A 21,311-nucleotide genomic window follows, 5' to 3' on the forward strand; every position below is an offset into this window, starting at 1 on the left:
GAGCAAAATACTGCTGTGCTCTTCATGTTGGTTTTTGCACTGCCATTTTTGTAAACATGATCTTGAATTTACTCTCTGGTATTTCTTCATAAGTAAAGTATCTTGTGAAATATCTGTGAACACTTCAAACACCCGTTTGAAGGGAGGAAGTCCTAACAGTTTTGAGCTATTTTCAGAAGATACCTTTCCCCACAACACACAAAATCATAAAAAAAAAATAATTTAATCCCTTTACTGTGATTTGCCAAAAAGAAAATAATGATTTCTAAAGAGTTAAACAGTTGTCATACTTTATTAGAAGCATATATTTTGTAAAGACCATTTACTTTCCTCAGAAACATGCAAGAGAAATTATTAGATGTCTGATCTTGCTGGATGTGCACCGAGTACTGTTTAAAATGGAAGCTATAAATTATCAGCCAATAACAAGCACAATACCTGAGGCAGTAAAAATTCCTTCATCTGAAACTAACAGTTATTACAAAGTCAGTCATTTCTTAAGAAAAGGATTGTGAGGCAACATCTTGAGCCATAAATATTAAAATATGAAGACAGAAGCTTATTTATGTAAGCTGGAGTTAGCAGTTTTTGTTAGACCATTCATTAGGAGGAAAAAGGGTCTAGGTAATGATTTGCAGAGTGAGCTGGTTCAAGGCTGAAGAAATTTAGGAAAGGACTGTAGCATACATTTAAGGGAAAAGACAGTCCCACTTGTCTGCAGAAATTGTCAGTGTGCTCAATATTTACTTACATTTGAAAGGCTTTTTTATTCAGCCTCACATTGTATTTATGAACTGTTCTGATCCTACTGTTCATCATCACCATCCAATATTTTTCCTAATTAAAATTACTTTGAAGTATCTGACCTTAAGGCAGACACTCGATTCTGAATTAAAATATAATTATCTTTGTAACATGAATACACTTCTTATGCTGCCCCCATGCTCTTCTTGTTAGAGAATAAATACATAATAAATGTAAGGAAAAGACTATATTGAACTTAATAAAATAATGAAAAATAAGAAAATAAACCAAGCAGCCTGATTTTCCTTTCACATATAATGAGGGCAAAGAGACAGTAGGGAAAAAAGAAAGGCAATACTAAAATTTAGAGAAATAAATCCTTTGTGCACAGTGCATAATTTATTGAGACATACTACCACAAAACTTCACCACTTTTGCTGAAACTAAAAGGACAGTCTTTTATATGAGTGGGTCCAGCAATCACACAGTTATATTCCAGTGGTATTACACAGGTACAGTGCAGTTTATTGAACAGGACCACAACCACTCTTTGAAGGTGAAAGAGGCCCGTAAATTACAGAGTGCAGAGAGTATATTTCTTGTGAGTAAATCACAGCTTTTTTCCTAAACTTTTGGTTCTGGTCACTGTAGCTATACGAATCACTGGTATGATGAGGGTAGCACTTCCCATTTACCTCCTCATCTTCACCATTGCTTCTTCTAGCAAAGGCATTCCTTAGTCTAAATGAATGGCAGCTCTTGACCGTATCTTTGCTTTACATTACTTTGCAACCTTTTCTATGGCCATATAATAGGAGCTTAATAAATAACTTACTTTTACGTAGAGCTGCTGAAACTCCTCAAGGTTCAGTCTACCACTTGGACAGTCCTTTAGAAATCCTTTGTACCACTGTTTTAGCTCGTGCTCATTGAACTCCGTGCTCTTCACCAGATCCTCCATCACCTCAGGGGCCAGCTTGCTATTCTGTTTCCCCATTCTGCCTTAAGAAGAAATAAATTAATACAATTAGCCAAGTTGCTGTGAACATTTTAAACTGGAATTAGCGACAAAGCTTGAACGCATCACTTGTTTCATACTCACTGCTGCTTTTAGTCAAACACTTCACAGACTCACTAGTAAACAAGAACCTAAGTTATGTTTGAATATTAGAGGCTGAAATGATGGAAAAGTCAATATTTAGGAGTCTTAAAGCCTGGAGACAGACTGCTCATTTGCCTTCAAGTTAGGTAAATTCTAGCTTTTCTTTACACTAAGGCTGAAAAAGATGACTTCACTTTTTCTTTGAATTTAACAAAACCTTTTCACAGATTCAGGGATGTCCACAGAATCCCTCTTTATCTTTGTCTTGAAAATCTCTCCTGATATGACACCCATGTTAGCAGCTGCTCCTCACAGGTACAAGGCTGTGGACAGACAGGCTTGTAACGTACAGCACCAGATGATCCACTGGGAGGAAGCAATGCGAGAGTCCACACACTTGGTCTCAAAAAATGATGAAACCAAACTGGAAAACAAATGTCATTTTTATATATATGCACATATATGTGTATATATACATATATAGACATATATTTATATGAATATATTTACTGTGTAGTTGATACACAATAGATGGTTTATATCCCATCACTGTTGACACTGGAGGTGTCCAGTACATTTGTTATACACATTTTATATACATACTTACAAATATTAAAAATAAAACATAGAGAAACATAAAATATGCATGTGTATATAGATAAATACAGTAATTTCAGTACTTCTCATGTTAACCCTTTGAGATATTTCCAGGTCCTTTGATGTTTGACCAAAGACGTCCTTTGAGAGAACTTTTGAGAAATCCTGTTTTTGAACTTTTTCCCATTCTACTGCAGTTTATTTCATGACAGGAGATGTCTTTCAGTTATTTTTTAATCAAATGACAGACAGTACTCAACTTGTCCTGTACAGAACTGCAAAGTGATGGATAATTTCTTTCCTGAGCCTAGCTTAGCATTTCCATTTTTATCTTCCAATATAGCATCTATCTCTAATGACAGCACCACATTGAATGCATCGATTTCTAGTCCATATCACCCCCCATTCCTGATATTAATCTATTGGTTTTGGCATCTTCCCCTATTTCGAAGGGGAAGTTTCTTTCTCCTCAGAAGGACATACTTTGCTCTGTTCCAATGAATCAATGTATTTATATCACTTCTTTTAAGGGAAACTTCTTTGAGCAGGCACAAAGTTAACCATGCCTCCCGGTTTGTGTGTGACCAACACATCCCCCGGTGCCATACTACCAGCAGCACCAGGTCTCTTCCTGAAACACCTCATGGACCCTCTCCCCTTTGGCAACGTCCCTCCCCGGTCTGTCCCCACCCCCTCCCACAGCCCCCAGCCCCCAGCGCACCAGGACAACCAGGGCTGGCAGCGAACCCCTTTGCCAAGACAGCACATGACTTGGCTGCAAAAACATCCCCGACGCCGAGAAGGAAGGTATCTTTGGTCAAAGCATTCAGCTGGTACAAAGTTGGGAAATTTGGTCATCAGAAAGTACAAAATGCCACAACCCATCAGGCTAGAAACTCCAGCCAGAAATGCCTCAACACCTTCGGGACACGGCTGTTAGACAAGTGCACTGTGCTGTGCACAGATGTAACTGGAGGTGGAAGTGGGGCACCATTTCTTGGGGTGCTTCCAGCAAGCAGATCCTCCTTCCCCAGGCTCTGCACATCCTTGCTCTACCAATGCTGCAAGATGCCGCAAGGCTTTCTTGCTCAAGGCCCTGCATCCCCTGAGCTACAAGAACCCGATACAAGGACTCACTCAGCTGTTAATTAAGGGCAGCACACTGCTTGCTCTAAACTTACTTTGAAGCTTTGCCAAGCTCCCATCCACACATTTTGGTAAATTTAGCACAAACATGGGAGAGTTCAACCTTTCAGTTAATTGCCACAGGCCTAACTGTACATGCAGATGCCCAGAAATTAGCCGTTTTGACTAAACGACAGGTTTGCAATTTATAATATTTAGAACAATTGCTCCAGTCTTATCTTTGAAGTCCCCATCTTTTCATGTATGACATTGACCTAACTTGGCCTAATCTGAATTTCAATCTCATAGAGACTAAAGTATACTAATACAGTTATTTCTCTAGCTCCAACTCAGATGGCTTTTAAGTGAAATAATAGACTGTTTTATTTGTTTTAATCTTTAAGGGGCCTGTTTATTTCCCCTTTTTTCTTTTTTCTCCTTTAAACTGTGTTACCCTTTGCAGTCATAAGGTGCTTTGCTTAGGACCCAGAGGACCCTTAAAGATTCTCAGCAATTATAGTAACTACCTTAGGTAGATTCATAAGGCATCTTCTGGCTCTCTTAAGTTAGTCAAGTGTGCTTTTACTTGGCTCTTTTCACCTGGATTCTTATCACCATTAATATTTAACTTAACGACACTTACACATGAAAAAAAGAATCTTCAATGGGCAAAAACTGGGTGGCTTTGACTGAAAAATTTTCTGTAATACCAACTTTTCTGTATTTATCATGTTAGCTTTACAGCCCTTGGACCTGGCACTACAGGGTGGAAGCAGATAGAACTGTGAATGTCAGCACCATCTTCCCAAGTCAGCTATGTTGTTTCCAGTAATGTGGACGTAAATCACTATAAAAAATGGAGTGGGTCCACACGTATATAAGAATACATGAATAAAGAGCTGGACAAATATATCTACACATAACCTTTTCTGTTACCAGATTCAGAGAAATAAGACACCAGTTTTCTGCCTCTGTGATACAGGTCCCTTGTTTTGGTCAGCTGCTTGTTCTGCCATAGGTTGTCCAATAAGTCCCGAACACCTTCCAGCCATCCCTGATGTACCTCGCCATGTAATATCCTCTAGTAAATGAAAACCACAGCTGACATCTTGATAAACACTTTCAGAAACTATTTTTCCCTCAGAACCAAACCAGTATTTGAGGAAGGTATAATTTGGGACTGCTGGGTTCTGTACTCTTATTTGCTGCTCCAGCACAGTACGGTGCATAACCTGCCGGGCTCTGTTTGAGATGAGGGACTGAACAAGCTGACCAAGCTGGTCACAATGCCTTCCTGTAATTAGAGACACTCATTCTTTCTTCTCGTTTTAAAGTTCTTTTCTTATGGAATTGAATTACAATCTGCAAGAAAACTCAAGAGTCTCATATAATTATCAAATATAAACTCACACTTCTGGCTCTGGGAGATCCGGCTTATTTGGGAATAAAAACTCAAATACATAGATTATCTAGTTAATCATATTCTAACATCTTCTAGAGTTTCATTGAATCTCTTATTATTATTGAAAAAGTACAATCACCCATTAGCAATGAGTGTGCCACTGCCAACACATTTAATTTTCTAAAATGAAAACTATTTTTAATTAACTTATAATCATGGTTTCCCAAACATGTTTTTTCCTTGTGAAAATCTATGAATATGCATTAGGAAAAGACAGGAGAGAACAGCTGCACAATCACTAAGTTTTCAAGAGGAGGCAAGGTCACTCTGCAAGCATTTCTTTGTTTAGTAAATTTTATTCTTTTAAACTACAAATTTGCTTCCAACTTCCATGCTTCCAACCATGCAATGTGACAATCCAAGCACTGTTATTCATCTTCTGTTGCATTTTCTGATTGGCAAAAATCATGAAAGGGAAAAAACAAAAAAAAAAGAAAAAAAGAAAAAAAGAAAAAAGAAAAAAAGAAAAAAGCAACACGCTTCGATTCCAAACCATCGTGGGGCAGAGATTCATGATAAACAGGTATGTGGGTGGCACTTAGCATCAGTAAAGGTGTCAAGTCTGTTCCCAATGAGATTACTCTGGCAGGAGAATGCTTATTAACATTAGCAAGGGCAACACAATCCATATTAGAGATCAAGAAAAACACTAAAACTCTACTGCTGTGCCACAAGTAGCAACAGGAATGAAGGTTGAGTTTAAAAACACATCCTCTTGGCTGAAATGCTGCAAAGAGGCCGTCAGCTACCCAGAGAAATAAGCTTTTCAGAAATGCTCAGTATAATTCATTAAGTAACACCTTAATTGCTGCTTTTACAGGTCCATAGGAGGATCAGATTTAAAAGATGGAATTTTATTAAACAACCGATCCCCAACCTGAAGCAGTCTGGGCTGTGCCAGCAGCAGGCAGAGACAATATGAGGATGTATTTGCCTGCTCTTTGCCCCACTGGACCTCAGGAGGTCCACGCCAGCCAGCCCAGGAAGCAGGAAAGGGCTGCAGCAGCAGCTGGAAGTTACTCTAAAATGACTCAGCAGCATGGCTTAGCAAACTGATTTTGTATGATTTACTGGGGGCTTTGGAGGTAATGGGCATTAAGTCACATGCAGCAAGAACACAGTTCCTCCAGTTTTAAGACCATACCTGGTTTTAAAACAGTTTGTCCCTGTTTATATCTTTTGTTCGGTATCTTTCCTGCAATGCTATCACATGTCCCACACATGCTTGTGCTGTTTCAAAAGCTCTCTGCTCTCCACACAATCATCATCCAACCCTCCTGGCCAATGGCAAGGTTTTTTCCCTGGAATATTCTACAGCAATTCCTGCACAGGTTTATCAGGTCTGCCTCTCCCACTTGGCTTGCCAGTACTAAACTGCCAGTGTGAGCACAGTTTTACAGACCAAAATTTTATTAAAGACCTAAGAAGAAGGAGGGAAAAAAAAAAGTTAAAGTTCAACAGCAAAACATGACTTACGGAAGCTTGTTTTCTTGCTGCTCAACAATTTCAGAACACCCCCAACTGTTGCTAACACAGCTCCGTTCCCACCTGCTTCCTCTTTCCCCTCCTCTCTGTTCCCCTTTGGCCTCCTCGGCAAGTGTTCAATGTTCGAAGAGACCAAGTGCAAATAAATATAACTCTGGCTGTTCCTAAGGAAGAGTAAACCGAGTGCTGCCGAAGACCTCATATTTGTGCTGAAAAGGGACCCAAATTCCTTTGAGAAGACAGCCCCAATAACGTCCAACCATGTCCCTAAAAACCCAGTTCTGTGTCGTTTTGCTTGCTTTCCTTAAACCCAGTTATATAAAAGCATTTTCTTTTCAAGTTGCATTAGGAAAAGTGTTGCCAGGAGGTTGAGGGAGGTGATCCTTCCCTTTTGCTCAGTACTGGTGAGACAAATCTGGAGTGCTGGGTCCAGCACTGGGCTCCCCGTACCAGACAGACAGGGACTTACTGGAGTGAGTTCAGCAAAGGGCCACAAAGGTGATGAAGGGACTGCAGCATCCATCATACAAGAAAAGGCTGAGAGAGCTGGGACTGTTCAGCCTGGAGAAGAGAAGGCTCAGGGGGTCTTACCAATGTGTGTTTAAATACCCAACAGGGGGAACAAAGATGGCAGAGCCTGCCTCCTCTCAGGGGTGCCCAGAGACACACAATGGGCACAAACTGAAATTCAGGAAATTCTGTCTGAATGTAAGAAAACGCTTTTTTACTGTGCAGGTGATCAAACACTGGAACAGGTTACCCAGAAAAATTGTGGACTCTCCATCCCTGAAGATACTCAAAACCCAACTGGACACAGCTCTGAGCAATCATCTCTAGCTGACCCTGCTTGAGCAGGGGGTTGGACTAGAGCATCTCCAGAGGCCCCCTCCAACCTCGGTCATTCTGTGATCCTGTGAAACAGTTAGGGGGAAACGGCAGTCATACCACCTAACTTTTGGTATCCACAGTAGCTGCCTAGTTTCACTAAACTCCCTCCATGGGTAGCTGAGAGAAAAAGGGCTCATCCAAAGGATCATTTGGAGAAGATGTGCTGGTGACTGCAGTCACCTCCCTCCCCTCACTGACTCCAGGAGTGCAGGGAGATTTGCCTTATGTCCCTGAGCACAGGCACCTAACTGAACGGGGCTACCCCAACTTATCTCAGTATATTTTGGCTGCTTTGACACCTGCCCATGTTCATGCTCTTGTTTTCCCAGTAATCCTGCATGAGCTGAAGGGGTTAGTCAACCAACATCTCTGCAGCCTCATGAGGTGCATTAAATGAGTTCCCTTGTATGGTGCATGTTTTTCTTGCTCTTCCCTGGCTCTGGGAAACGGGAATGAGTCGTGTGGACTATGCCAGAAGCAGATGACAACACTCACTTTGCCAGCTCAGCTGTGCTGGCAGGCACTCATTAGGTTGGAAGGAAAGCTGTGCTTCATCCCCACCCCTCTGCCCACTCCCAGCCCACAAGCTCCCACAGGAACGTGCTGACTCCTGGGGACTACATGTGAAATGCAGGCATTGAGCAGGCAAGTGTGGTGGGTGTCTTTGCAATCTTTGACACAATACAAATCTATAAATGGTACATTAAACACTGTATAGACTCCAACACACATACATATATAGGTGTAACAAAACCCAAAACAATTAAATGCTGGGGAAAGCAGAGAACTATGTGTATAATCTACAGTAACAGAATAATTTTCATATTATTTTTGAGCAGGCTGTTTATCAAATTTCCAGCTGTGTGCTGATAATAACTATAACTCCTGACAACTCCCAGCATTGTTCCTTTCTCCTCAGGCTACTTCTGACACTGCCTTTTCTCTACTAATGTCAGCATGAAGGATAGACAGAAGCAGGCTATCAAGCCACACAGATGCTTCGTTCCTTCAAACACACTTATCGTTTCACAGAAGAAGAAAGCCGGAGCCAGAGCCTGTCTTTCACACACAAAAAACCCAACGATCTCATATGCAAAGCTCCATGGGAGTAAGTACCCAAGGAACAGTACATGTGGAAGAGAAGAGGAATTTTCCCATCCAAACGAAAGGCTACAACTAAAATGACCTTGTCCAACAGCAGTGCTTCAACAGCAGATGACACCAAGCTGAGTGGTGCAGTTGATACGCTAGAGGGAAGGGATGCCATCCAGAGGGACCTTGGCAGGCTGGAGAAGTGGGCCCATGCAAATCTCATGAAGTTCAACAAGGCCAAGTACAAGGTCCTGCACCTGGGTCAGGGCAATCCTCAGTACCAATACAGACTGGGGGATGAATGGATTAAAAGCAGCTCTGCAGAGAAGGACCTGGCAATACTGGTGTCCCAAGCACAAGAAAGACATGGACCTGTTGGAGCGGCTCCAGAGGAGGGCCACAAAAATGATCAGAAGGCTGGAACGCCTCTCCTATGAAGAAAGGCTGAGAGAGTTGGGGTTGTTCAGCCTGGAGAAGAGAAGGCTCTAGGGAGACTTTCTTGCAGTCTTTGACTATATAAAGGGGGCTTGTAAGAAAGATGGAGAGACACTTTTTACCTATAGTGACAGTACAAGGGGCAACGGTTTTAAACTGAAAGAGGATAGATTTAGATTGGATATAAGGAAGATCTTTTTTTCATGATGAGGGTGGTGAGACACTGGAACAGGTTGCCCAGAGAAGCTGTGGATGCCCCATCCCTGGAAGTGTTCAAGGTCAGGTTGGATGGGGCTTTGAGCAACCTGATCTAGTGAAAGATGTCCCTGCCCATGGCAGGGAAGTTGGACTAGATGATCTTTAAAGGTCCCTTCCAACCCAAACTATTCGATGATTCTCTGCTTCCTAGGCAACTTGTGAAGCACCTCCTCACATCAGTTGTCAACACAATTTCTAAGCCAGCTTGCATGAAACAGGGATGACCCCGAGCTCTGTTCTATACCTTGCATAGCAGAACCACACTGGACAGGGAAAGCCCTTTTTTCCCCCAAAGGGAAGCCCTTTTTCCTGTGCCAAAGATGAAGATATTTTAGAGGAGAAGGTTCTGGTACTGTTGTATGATACTGGTGGTGGGTTGACCTTGGCTGGACACCAGGTGCCCACCAAAGCCACTCTATCACTCCCCTCCTCAGCTGGACAGGGGAGAGAAAATATAACGAAAGGCTCCTGGGTCGAGATAAAGACAGAAAGAGATCATTCACCAATTACCATCATGGGCAAAACAGACTTGACTTGGGAAAATTAGTTTAATTTATTACCAATCAAATCAGAGTAGGATAATGAGAAATAAAAACTAAATCTTAAAACACCTTCCCCCCACCCCTCCCTCCTTCCTAGACTCAACTTCACTCCTGATTTTCTCTGCCTCCTCCCCTGCCAGCAGCACAGGGGGACGGGGGATGGGGGTTGCGGTCACTTCATCACATATTGTTTCTTCCTCAGGGGGAGGACTCCTCACACTCTTCCCCTGCTCCAGCGTGGGGTCCCTCCCACGGGAGACAGTCCTCCACGAAATTCTCCAACGTGAGTCCTTCCCACGGGCTGCCGCTCTTCACAAACTGCTCCAGCGTGGGTCCTTTCCATGGGGTGCAGTCCTTCAGGAACAGACTGCTCCAGCGTGGGTCCCCCACGGGGTCACAAGTCCTGCCAGTAAATCTGTTCCAGCGTGGGCTCCTCTCTCCCTGGGTCCACAGGTCCTGCCAGGAGCCTGCTCCAGTGCGGGCTTCCCACGGGGCCACAGCCTCCTTCAGGCACATCCACCTGCTCTGGTGTGGGGTCCTCCATGGTCTGCAGGTGGATATCTGCTCCACCATGGACCTCCATGGGCTGCAGGGGGACAGCCTGCCTCACCATGGTCTTCACCATGGGCTGCAGGGGAATCTCTGCTCTGGCACCTGGAGCACCTCCTCCCCCTCCTTCTTCACTGACCTTGGTTTCTGTAGGGTTGTTTCTCTCACGTATTCTCACTCCTCTCTTTGGCTGCAATTGCTGTTGTACAGCAACTTTTTCCCCTTCTTAACTATGTTATCACAGAGGGACTACCACCATCGCTGACTGGCTCGGCCTTGGACAGTGGTGGGTCCATCCTGGAGCTGGCTGGCATTGGCTCTATTGGACACAGGAGAAGCTTCTAGCAGAAGCCACCCCTGTAGTCCCCCTGGCTACTAAAACCTTGCCACGCAAACCAAATACAGGAGCCACACAGATCTTTTAACGTGCTGACACAAAGTAAGTACCGCACAACTATTAAACCTTTTGAAAAAGGGGTCAGTCAGCTTAGAAGGAACTAGTGGTGGCAGCGGCTGTCTTTCTCCCTTCACTGTCTCTCCTCTAAGCCAGCCAACTGGGTCCTCTTCAGTGATCAGGAGCTTGTACTTCACGATGGACACTGCATCGTGTCGTGGCATCTGCGGCTCTCCAAAATCCCCACGGGTGAAAGACTCCCTCACTCAGCTCAGTCCCACCCTCTCTCAAAACCCATGGATCCAAACACACGGCAGCTCCACAACTGCACTTTGCCAGCAAGGAAAAAGGGTTGTGACAACCTGTAGGAGTGGAAGATGAAAGCAATCCACCTCCAGATGTTTACTATCAGGGCAGAAAAGCCAGGCAAGGAACACCACCCCAGACACGGGCAGAGGCACGAGGGCAGAGAGTACCAGACACGGTGAAAGCCAAACGGGGCCAGGCAATGCCAAGCACTGTGGACCTGCTCTAGCTGACCCTGCTCTGAGCAGGGCCTTGCAGTCTTCAGAGGTCCCTGCCAACCTCCGCAGTTTTGTGACTCAAGAACTGTGGACATTCTTTCAGTAGTAATTTTGGGAGAAATTGATTATCAGGTATAGGTAGAGTTAATATACTTTCATGATACTGGTATATTGCCCATCAGTGACCTCAGGAACATGTTCTCCCCACTCAGAAGCAAAACTCACCCTGAAGTACCAGCTTTCTCCTTCACACAACATATAGGGCTCTATTCAGAGATTTTAACCAAACTTACACTTCCCATCCCAAAATGATGAGAAGTCCATCAGTGAAAAGTAAGAAGAATTTGTGTCTTTGTGTAACACCATACTGAAGTTAGAAGCAGTCATAATTTACTGCTGATAACATAAACCTCAAACTAAGGGTGAAACAAACAGGCTAGGTTCTGATTTATATTACACTACAGCAAAAACTGGAATAAATCCAGTGATTTCAGATTACTTTCCTGGCTTTACCAAAGATCAGATCCAGGCCTGCAATCTCTCCGTGTAAAAGAAATGGGGAAAAATAGAGAGTAATGACATTAAGGAATGCAATTATCCAACTGAATTGAATAATAAATGGAGAGAAGAGGTTTAAGCAAAAGAAGAGAGATATATTTTTAAATTTTATTTGAAATGAGATGGATATTCAATTAGATTCAAGCAATAAAAAAAACATTTGAAAGGGTAAAAGCTGTGCAGGAGGATGCTCTAACATAATGACTGGTATGTAAGGCTTTTTTTCTCTACATGAATTTATTTCATTAAAAGTGTGGATTTGTTTTCTGTTGAGTCTGGAATAAAACAAAAAGGGAGTTCTCTACATTTTCCAACATTAAAAGCAAGGGCAATACCAGACTCACCAGTAACTCCACTGTTGATGCACCCCTGTGGGTCACAGTAGGGCCCTATTCAAAGCCCGATGCTGAAGCTGGCGGCGTGTGTATAAACGAACCTGCAGACACATGGTCTGAAGTACATCGCAGGGTCTTATTTCTACCCCCTCTTCTCATTTGGATTGGGAAACTGCTTACAGCATGCCATAGCTAGCCCTCCTCCTTTGCAAGCGGACATAGGAGAAGGTACACAGCATAAAGCAGAGACTTATCTGGGTTGCTCAACGAGACACAAGCGCTCAGAAGAGCTTCCAGGCTCTACCACTTAGCTTTAGACCTGGAGAGACAGGGACAAAATCCCTCTTTTGCTTGCTCTTTCTCTCAGTATCTTTTTAGACCACAAGGAGGAGAGTGTCCATATTTCTACAGAAAGCTTAGGCTCTGGATAATCAGTGGTCCTTAAGAAAATTTTTACTTCCTCCTTAACTCCGTCATTTGGCTTTGTTGCATGCCGTAACTCAAACTTGGTTTTTTTTTCACGTCCACTTCTCCAATATTTCCACAGAATTTGGTGACTTAAACGTTCTAGAGAATTTAGTTATTAATTTCTGAAGAGAACAATATGCTTGTTAATGCTGAGTGTCGGACTAACACGTAAGTACATCTGTTGCCATAGTTTCATTTTGCTATTGGCCCAGCTTCTATCAGCTGTGGTGATCAGTAAGTAACAAGGAGGTGTGAGTTGAGGAAGAATCCTCATTTTTCAGCAGTGAAATTAGTATTTTCTTGACCGGTCTATTCTCTTCAATTTTTTCCTCATAAATAATCTTAAAATGCATGCGGTACACTTACTGTACCTTTTTGTAATAATTCATATGCTGAATACCATTCCAATCACCTGAGTGATGGTTAGTCTGATTATCCAGAATGCTCCAACATCAGAGCCTTGATTGCTGTGACAAGTTTGTCATATGCCTTATACCAAATATAACAGTTTTCGATGCTTTCTCTGAAGTTTTATTCTAGAATATGGTTTCCAATAGGCTTCCCCTCATGAGATGCCCTGATCTGTTAACAGAAATCCAGATAACCTCCTGGACATCACTAGTTCAGAGTGGCCACTGGAACAAGTTACGCGTCAGCACTGATGATCGCTTTCCAAGCCTTGCATTTCAAAAGAGTGGCTTATACCATTTTTAGATATTTCAGAGATCTATCGACTATTCAGTATGCCACCTCTTCTGGGATAGTTGCTGCAAACTTCGCTGTTTTGGGAGGACCATTGACAAGGTATCCCTGCAGATCAGTTTCCCTGAGTAGGTTCCAGTCTTCTGCAATCATGGGACAACATTTATGTAGACTGTAAACATCCATCTAGTTTTCTTATGCCAAACTAGATCAACATTTCCGCTGCCTGAGATACAGATTTTTTGTCAATTTGTAGAGACTAGTGTTAATTAAAATGCTGCTTTTCTTTGAGAGAAACACTATTGATGGTTCATGCTTGGGGATAAGGGTTTTTAGACTTTAGCCATTGCCTTGACCACATTTACATATATGCACCAAATTTTTTTCTTCTTCGTTTTTTGTTTGTTTTTAAATAAATACTAATTTATTCTGTTGTAATTGCCTAGAAAAAAGTAATACATGCTTTCTCTCCACTTGTATTACAGCAGGTCTTATTTGCTATCAGTTTGCTTTATTGCTAGTTTGAAATGTCACTGTACCCTTATGTTTGATATGTGCAAAGCCAAATTCTCTAAATTGGTATGCTCACCAAGAGGAACTTTCACTGCTCACCTTCCAGCCTCATTTTAATTTGGGTTTGAATCCATCACATGCCTTTTTTGGACCGCATCTCTGACTCATAAGTCATTGGGCTCTACTTAATGGTACAAGCTTCACTCTTCATTTATATCCATATTCCTCATCACAGCTCTTAAACAATACTGCCCTACTTTTCTGCAAAGGTGGATTAATCTCATCGAACGTTAGCTGCTTAAAAAGTCAGTTGTCTTTGGTCCCTCTGCAGTCAACGGAGATGGCCAGAAATTTCACTGATTTACCCCATGAAGAGAGAGATGTCTGAAAGAGGCAGGATGAATATATGCAAGCTTATTTTAAGGCAGGATGAATCACCTTCTACAAGTGTCTCCTTCTTTCTGCTGATTGTAGAGGCAGCCTTGTAAACTTGCTTAGATCTGAAACTGGATTTCAAAATGCTTAAAGTGAAGCAACAAAAATCCTACCTTGCTCATTGACAGTGGATAACCTAGAATCAAAATGCCGTTCCTGATCTCACTAGGAAGCACATACATTTGCTGAGGTTGATTGTTATTCCTAGGTATCAGAACCTGTATTCAGGTGTGATTAATGCCATTACAATACAACATGCTGGTCTACTGAATACAGGCAGTCTTTCCTGAACTGCTATTTAATTCCATCAAAGCAGTGGAAAAATTAACTCTTTTCCACCCTTTTCCAGCCACCCCAAAACCAAAATAGTTTTAAGTAGCTGAACTGTAGAGATCAGGCTGCTCAAGATTGTTTCATCATGCCCTTGTCATTCCCTGCTTTTTCCTTAGTATAGTTCTTAGCCAAATAAAGTCTTGGCCTCAAAGAGTAAGAAGAACATTTATTATTATTAAATACAATATTCTTTAGAAGAAATTTCACTCTGACTCTATATTAAATTTTGGTCTTCTCCAACCCATTTCTAATACCCAGCTCCCTCTTTATCCACCACAGACTCCTTAGCAGCCATGTCCAGCAGTGCAAGATACTGTCTCATAGCTCGGGATTCACAGGGAGAGGCGGGTATGGTGAGCACTGTATGGCCCTCCTCCGGTCTCTGCTGGGAGTAATGGCAGCAAGATCAGTGCCTAGATTGTTTCCTCTCCGTTCCCAACACACAAAGCAGCGATAGGATCTCTTTTTCATCTTGTTCGTGCTCCTGTGTCCTGTGATGACAACTATGACTGACAAAGGATGGAGTAAAACTCTGAGTAGGGATATTAGCATATGGTCTATAAGCAGTGTAGTGATAACTGAAATAAATCTAAGCTAACGCATAAATCTTTTGCTTCCATTCAATTTCTACATGAAAAAGGAACACTTAAGACTCTGGAGTTAGGTTGCTTTTGCACACGCATCTATGACAGCTGTGAATGAGCTGATTTCAACTGATGGGTTTGACCTATGTGCTAAAAAACTACATTACTACAAACCACATGACTATATTATGACAGATAGTAACAAAATTCGTTAGCAGGAAAGCAGATTACAGCTTTTTATTTCACTAAAAACCTTTCAAAGTCAAAACAAAGTGTTTACATCATTGTGGCTAGTGATCCATTGGTGCAATGCTCACCCCAAATTCATTATAAACCAATCGTCAGAACTATCCCTTGTGACTGCTTCAGATGGAGCATGATAAATGCAGAGGAAATACATTACTGAGAAGATGAATCATAATTCTGCAGAATGAAATCAATGGCTTTACACTTTTGAGTTGGACATTGAGGGGTGGTCAAAAATGTTACTCATACAAACAAGTGAGCAAATGAATCACGTAAACAGCTTGGACAAGAAAAATATACTTAAAATTTGACCGGCAGTAACACTGACTATCAAAGAAACACAAAAGAATACCTGAAAATGTTTTCTTAAGGTAGAATTTTCAAACCAAAATTCCTTCATCGCACTACTATGAAATGCAAAGTTTTTCCATCACTTTTGATTTTTATGGTTTGGAATAAATGTAATAATTTTACTTAGAGTGATTTGATGGCTCATTTAAAATAACATTTTAGTTCCTTCAGTCTAATTCTAAGCAGGCAGGTTGGTAACCATCTCACAGCAACGAGAGGATCAGATGCCTCAGCGAGTATCGGTCGGCATGACTAAAGCCACTCAGGTCAACTCAGCTGCCTAGACACAGGGTGTCCCGGTTGGTCCCTGCGTCAGTATCTACTAGCTCCACGTGGATGTCTCAGACACCTTAGGGCCTTTCAGATGGCACTAGACACCCCTGCTTAAGCAGCTGAATCAGCTGAACGAGATCTTGCCCACCTAATTTTAGACAGCTAACTTGAGCCTAACAAACCAGCTAAGTGCCAAAGTGCCCTGTTCTGTCAACAGAGAAAAGCCATCACAGAGAAACCCTGCTCACCTAAATTCATCAAGTTTATATCTATAGGCTCTCCCTCTGGAGTCCATGAAAAACACCTGCCTTCCCTTACACCCCACTTACGCTAGGAGGACGGTTTTGTTATGTACCTGAAGGTTAGGTGGGAAATAAAGTGTTTCTGATCTAGCTTAACACGCTGATGTTGGTGTGCTATGCTGTGTTAACCAACAAGCAGTCAGCCTTCCCGTCTATTCATCCTAGCACACACACAACCAGCAAGGAGCGCACGTGGAGTCAGCCGTCATGTCAGCAATGCCAAAAGGAGAGCTGCTAAGCTCACCTGTTGTTCGTGTCTGTTCATATACACCATCCCCTTTGCTATTTTATAGAATAATGCGTAAGAGGTCCAAATCATAGTTGATCTCCAAGTCATTTGTTGCCCTTGACTAGTATCCTTGACGGACATTGGAGCAAAAAGGTCAAGGCTGGGAAAGTGTGAAACTGAACTGCTCCTGCCAGGACTGAGTTTAGAAGTAGTCATTGTGCTTCCTCCTTTAGGAATTTCACTTTCCAGAGCTGCCAATCCAATTTCTGTCATAAAGCACACAATTAATTAAAAATGTAAAAAGGGCTTTAATGCAGGTTAAGAACATGAGTTCTTCAGTACAGAGTATCTCTGTTACACGGGCAAACGCAGCATCAAAAAGCAATAATGCACATAATCATTACCTAGTATTTCCTCATTAATTAGCACACACTAGTCATACTGCTATTTGAAATCCGACTGACAGATAATATAGATAAGTCTCACAAATCCTTCTTCCTGTAAAAATTTAAGTATTTTTACAGATGACAGAGCTCCTAGCAAGGTTATATATTGAGGGAAAAAAAGAATGCACTCTGACATTAATATTGATAGAAACTGCAAAATGAGCAAAAAGGACAAAGCAAAAGGAAAGCTGGCTCTCTCTGAGGAGACTCTGTCCCCAGTACAGGAACTTCATTATTATTTCATGACCTTAATGGCTAGCCTCTAAGCCTTGTGTTTGTCCTTCATAACAAAAAATTAATTACAAGCACAAAACAGAAAATCTCAGATATGCAATAATTGAAAGCTGTTAGCTATTTCTTTTAGTTTTGACTTCATTTATATGGTGCAATAGTTCTGAGAGACAGCAAGGTAAAACATATAACTTTTCATAAGTCCCAAATATGAATCACGGCATATGGTCTTTCTGTTAAAAGATAATCCAGAGGGAGGCAGGGAGAGAGAGAAAGCCTCTCATGCTAAAGGACTGCACAATTTTATAATTTCATACATTAAAAATAATTGGAACAATTTCTTCCAACTGTTTTTCAATGAGAGCTCTACTGGAATAAATTTTTATAACAACTGGTTATTGTGGCTGTGCTAATAAAACTGATATACTTGCTCAGCTGAATCTGTGTGTATGCACACATGCACTTTTTTGGTGAAATAATAAAAGATGGGGGGGGTGGGGGGGAAGAGAGAGACGGAGTCTAAATTTCAGTAGTATTTAGCATGGCCAAGAATAATAAAACCTACACTGAGGAAAGAGGATGGAACAAAGGAGACCTGTACAACGCATCACACATTTGTAGTACCACAACATCCATGAGAACTTCAGTGCCTCAACCTGCAAAGGACAGTCTATTGGGGTTCTTTTTTTTTACTTTAAAGAAATACTTGCTTTTCAGATTACTTTCTAAAATGCTGTTTTTCTAGGACACACAGTTCAGGAGTTATCTTTATGGTGATGACAGAAGAAGGTGAGCAAAAAAAATGCTAGCAACATTTTTGATTTGGATATCAGTGCATGCAGAATTCCTTCAGAAAAGCACACAGGAAGCTGTTACAAAGGAACAGCTCTGGAACAGGCCATAGCAATACATCCAACAAAACAGAAAAAAGCAATGGTGATGCAGATAAACGTATGAAAGAAAACAAATTAAAGCTATATAAACATTTAAATTATGAAATTATGAATTTCACCAAAAATACTGGCTGAATTCCTTGAGTTTATCATCCACCAGGATAAAGCAATTGATAGAGGTTGCTAAGCACAGACGAGCTGACTCAGAAATCTTTTCAAAGGTCTCAAAATTGCATATCGAAAATATTAGTCTGCAGTTCCATTAAATGGTCTAGGAAAATAAAATTTTGTTCTGATTCACTGCCTACCTCTGGTAGATAAAGACCCCCCAGAAAAACTACTTCAGAAAACCTAGCGAGAAAAAGACATAATTATAGGCTATGAATCCTGGAAAGCATGACGTATAACTCTAATTCTCAAGGGGCAAGATGTTTTTTCCTAACTTAGGGCTGTCTGTCGCTGAATTGTTCATGGGAATATTTGAGGCCCACGGACCTGGACTACAAAGGTGCTGGACAGAAAAGAAAAAATAACCATAAAAAGGCAGTTCCATTTTAAAGCTGAGTTGCACTTGCTGAGACAACCTTGAGGGTCTTGCTGAAGTCGATCAGGGAGTATCTCTCCAAGTCGAGGGGGAATTGTTGGAGGTAACAGGCAAGGATGAACAGCCTGGACGGCATTCACATGGCTTTGCCTTTCACAATAACTGCTGCTCCCAGGTGACAGGAGACAGCAGTGGATGAAATATTTTTATTTCCAACCATGATACTAAGCAGCTGCAACTGCATTGACAGCTACCGTGGACTACTTAAGTCTGTAGAATCTGGAAAGCTAGAAATATCAAACACTGCCTTCTTTGGCATTACCTCACGATTACTTCACTCGTCACTGAAGAATGTGGCGGTGAAAAGGTTTACGATAAAAAATGGTTGTTGCTCGCTCTAATGATTCCAGAGGCTGGGAGTGACTTTAAGGATGATATAATCTCTTTCATATTTCTTATACTTCTGCAATAAGGTACACAAATTAAACTGGTGCTAAGAAAGAACAAAAATATCTTGGATGACAAATAGAAAAATATCCTTTCTTTATAGTCAATGCCATCTTCACCATTTAATTGTATCCACAGCTTTTTTAATTGCAAAAATGCCCTACAACTTTAGTATATGAATGTAACATCTACAGTGGGATCAAAATCACCTGGCTTTAATGCTCTCAAATTTTGGTGTCTACACTAACACAGTCATTTAGGCCAACACAGACACAGTCATCTCCAGATAGCGATTCAGCAAGTTGATCTGAGACATTTCTCCCAGGATGGGATGAGTCATACTTTGGAGGTGCTGTTCTCTCTCCATTGACTCTCCAGACTATCATGTCTAATAATCACTGATTAAATTAGCTTTCCTGAATTTGTCTGATCCCTTTTTGACCACATTTATATCTTGGTCTCCACAACATCCTGTGGAAATCAGTTTCATAATTTAGTTAAACGTTATACAATAATTTCATTGGTGACCCTATTTCTCGTACTGTGAGAAACAGTGACTATTTCTTATTTACCTGCTCCTCATCAGTCATGAAACAGCCAGACCCTGCCTAGCCTATGCTCCATGTTCCTAACCAACTTTACTCCCTTTTTCTAGACTTTTTATGATTTTACTAACTCTTTATCATACAAGTGACTATAATTACAGATAGGATGCTCCACATGCTTATACAGTAGAATATTTTTCTACTTCTGTCCTAGTATTTCCTAGCCATTTTAACTGCTATTTGTCATGAACTGGTCATTTCAGAGACCTTTCCTCAGTAATGCCCAGTTCCTCTCCTGATTTCTACTAGTTAATCTATAATCATCAATATATTTTGTCCCACGGACATTACTTTCCTCTTACTGCCAACAAATTCACCTGCCTTTTTATCTTCCCAATATTCAGTATTACATAATCATGCTGCAGCACTTTATAGTCAGATTTAAATCTGTTATGGGTAATCTCAAATCACGTGCAAAGTTTCTCACTTCACTAGTCAACTCCACAAGTCATTTATGAATACGTTTCACTTTTTTCCCCACTCTCCATAAATTGTAAAAATCTGTGATAACTATTTTTATGCCTACTATCTCTTACCATATTATGCATATATAAGTACTACAAATTACTTAGAAAATTCAAAACTAGATAGAAGATGGCTTAAACACGTTGCTATCATTAAAGGCTAAAAACTTGATAAAATATTTCATAGATTAATGTACTTTTAACAACCTGGGAAGAAGTGTTGTGATTGTTTAGGATGGAAATAGTAGAATTTCACACACAAATTCCTGGTTCATCTCCAATCTTTGTCATTGAACAAGAGTACAGTTTTTAGATAGGCACCTGGTCTTGATTTAAAGCTTTAAAACAACAGATAATCTACCAGGTCTGGAGTTGGATCAGGCCCGGCTTATGCTAAATGCTGCACTGGTAGAGCTGTTAACTCTCTCTGGTGTGACATTACAGGGGAAAAGTTAAAGGAAATGAAGGATACAGCTTAGTAATAAGGTAAATAGTGGAATAAAATAAAATAATAACAAAAAATTCCCAAATCCCCAAAACCCAGCAGCAAGAAACAGAGCAATCTTAAAAGCTATTGTGGCACTTGCCAGGAGCTTGGAACAGCTAGTAAATCAAATCAGAGGACACAATATAAAAACTGTTGGCTGCCAGAAGGCAAAGAATTCTTTGAGCTGGTTATAGTTGTAGTACTTTTTTTTTTCTCTTTTTTTTTCCTAAATTACTCCAAAAAGACTCAGTATGAAGAGAACCCGTTACAGAATCCCCTCTGGAACTGAACAAGACTCCAAATGACGGATTTTTAGTAGCGGTATTTTTCAATCTCCAAGACAAAAGGGAATGCAGAACAAACGATATTCAGGAAATCTGCCTGCTTTTTCATGGTGGAAAAAATCCCTTCATCTTTCCTGACCAGAGCGGCCCCGTTACTAAGGCCAAGCAAAAGGGGAGGGGAGTGAGCGTGTGTCAAGAAACAGATTCAGCGAAAAGGATCAAAAATCTCCTTTCTCACTTACAAAAAACTGTATTATATTCTGTGGGAAAATGTGTGTATCTTGGAACGGCAAAATGTAGACTTCAAGGCTAGTGGTAGAGGGAGCCAGATTTACAAAGACATATAAGTACTTCTAAGTACTTCTATGGGTCTGGACTACTGGC

At 41.2% G+C, this 21,311-nt stretch overlaps 1 protein-coding gene across 5 annotated transcripts in view; it reads right to left on the reverse strand.

Annotated features, from left to right (window-relative positions):
- Positions 1-21,311, reverse strand: part of VSNL1 (visinin like 1) — a 93,504-nt gene that overhangs the window by 49,757 nt on the left and 22,436 nt on the right. For 3 of the 5 annotated variants that reach the window (XM_075497886.1, XM_075497885.1, XM_075497884.1), the window contains one exon: positions 1,580-1,746. In XM_075497886.1, the coding sequence (XP_075354001.1) occupies positions 1,580-1,741 (162 nt within the window). In that variant the 5' untranslated portion in view covers positions 1,742-1,746. Of the gene's footprint in view, positions 1-1,579; positions 1,747-6,506; positions 6,539-21,311 lie in introns of those variants that run through there. The other 2 variants (XM_075497888.1, XM_075497887.1) reach the window with 2 other exon arrangements.

The sequence above is a fragment of the Mycteria americana genome, chromosome 3 (assembly GCF_035582795.1).
Source record: "Mycteria americana isolate JAX WOST 10 ecotype Jacksonville Zoo and Gardens chromosome 3, USCA_MyAme_1.0, whole genome shotgun sequence".
Lineage (NCBI taxonomy): Eukaryota > Metazoa > Chordata > Aves > Ciconiiformes > Ciconiidae > Mycteria > Mycteria americana.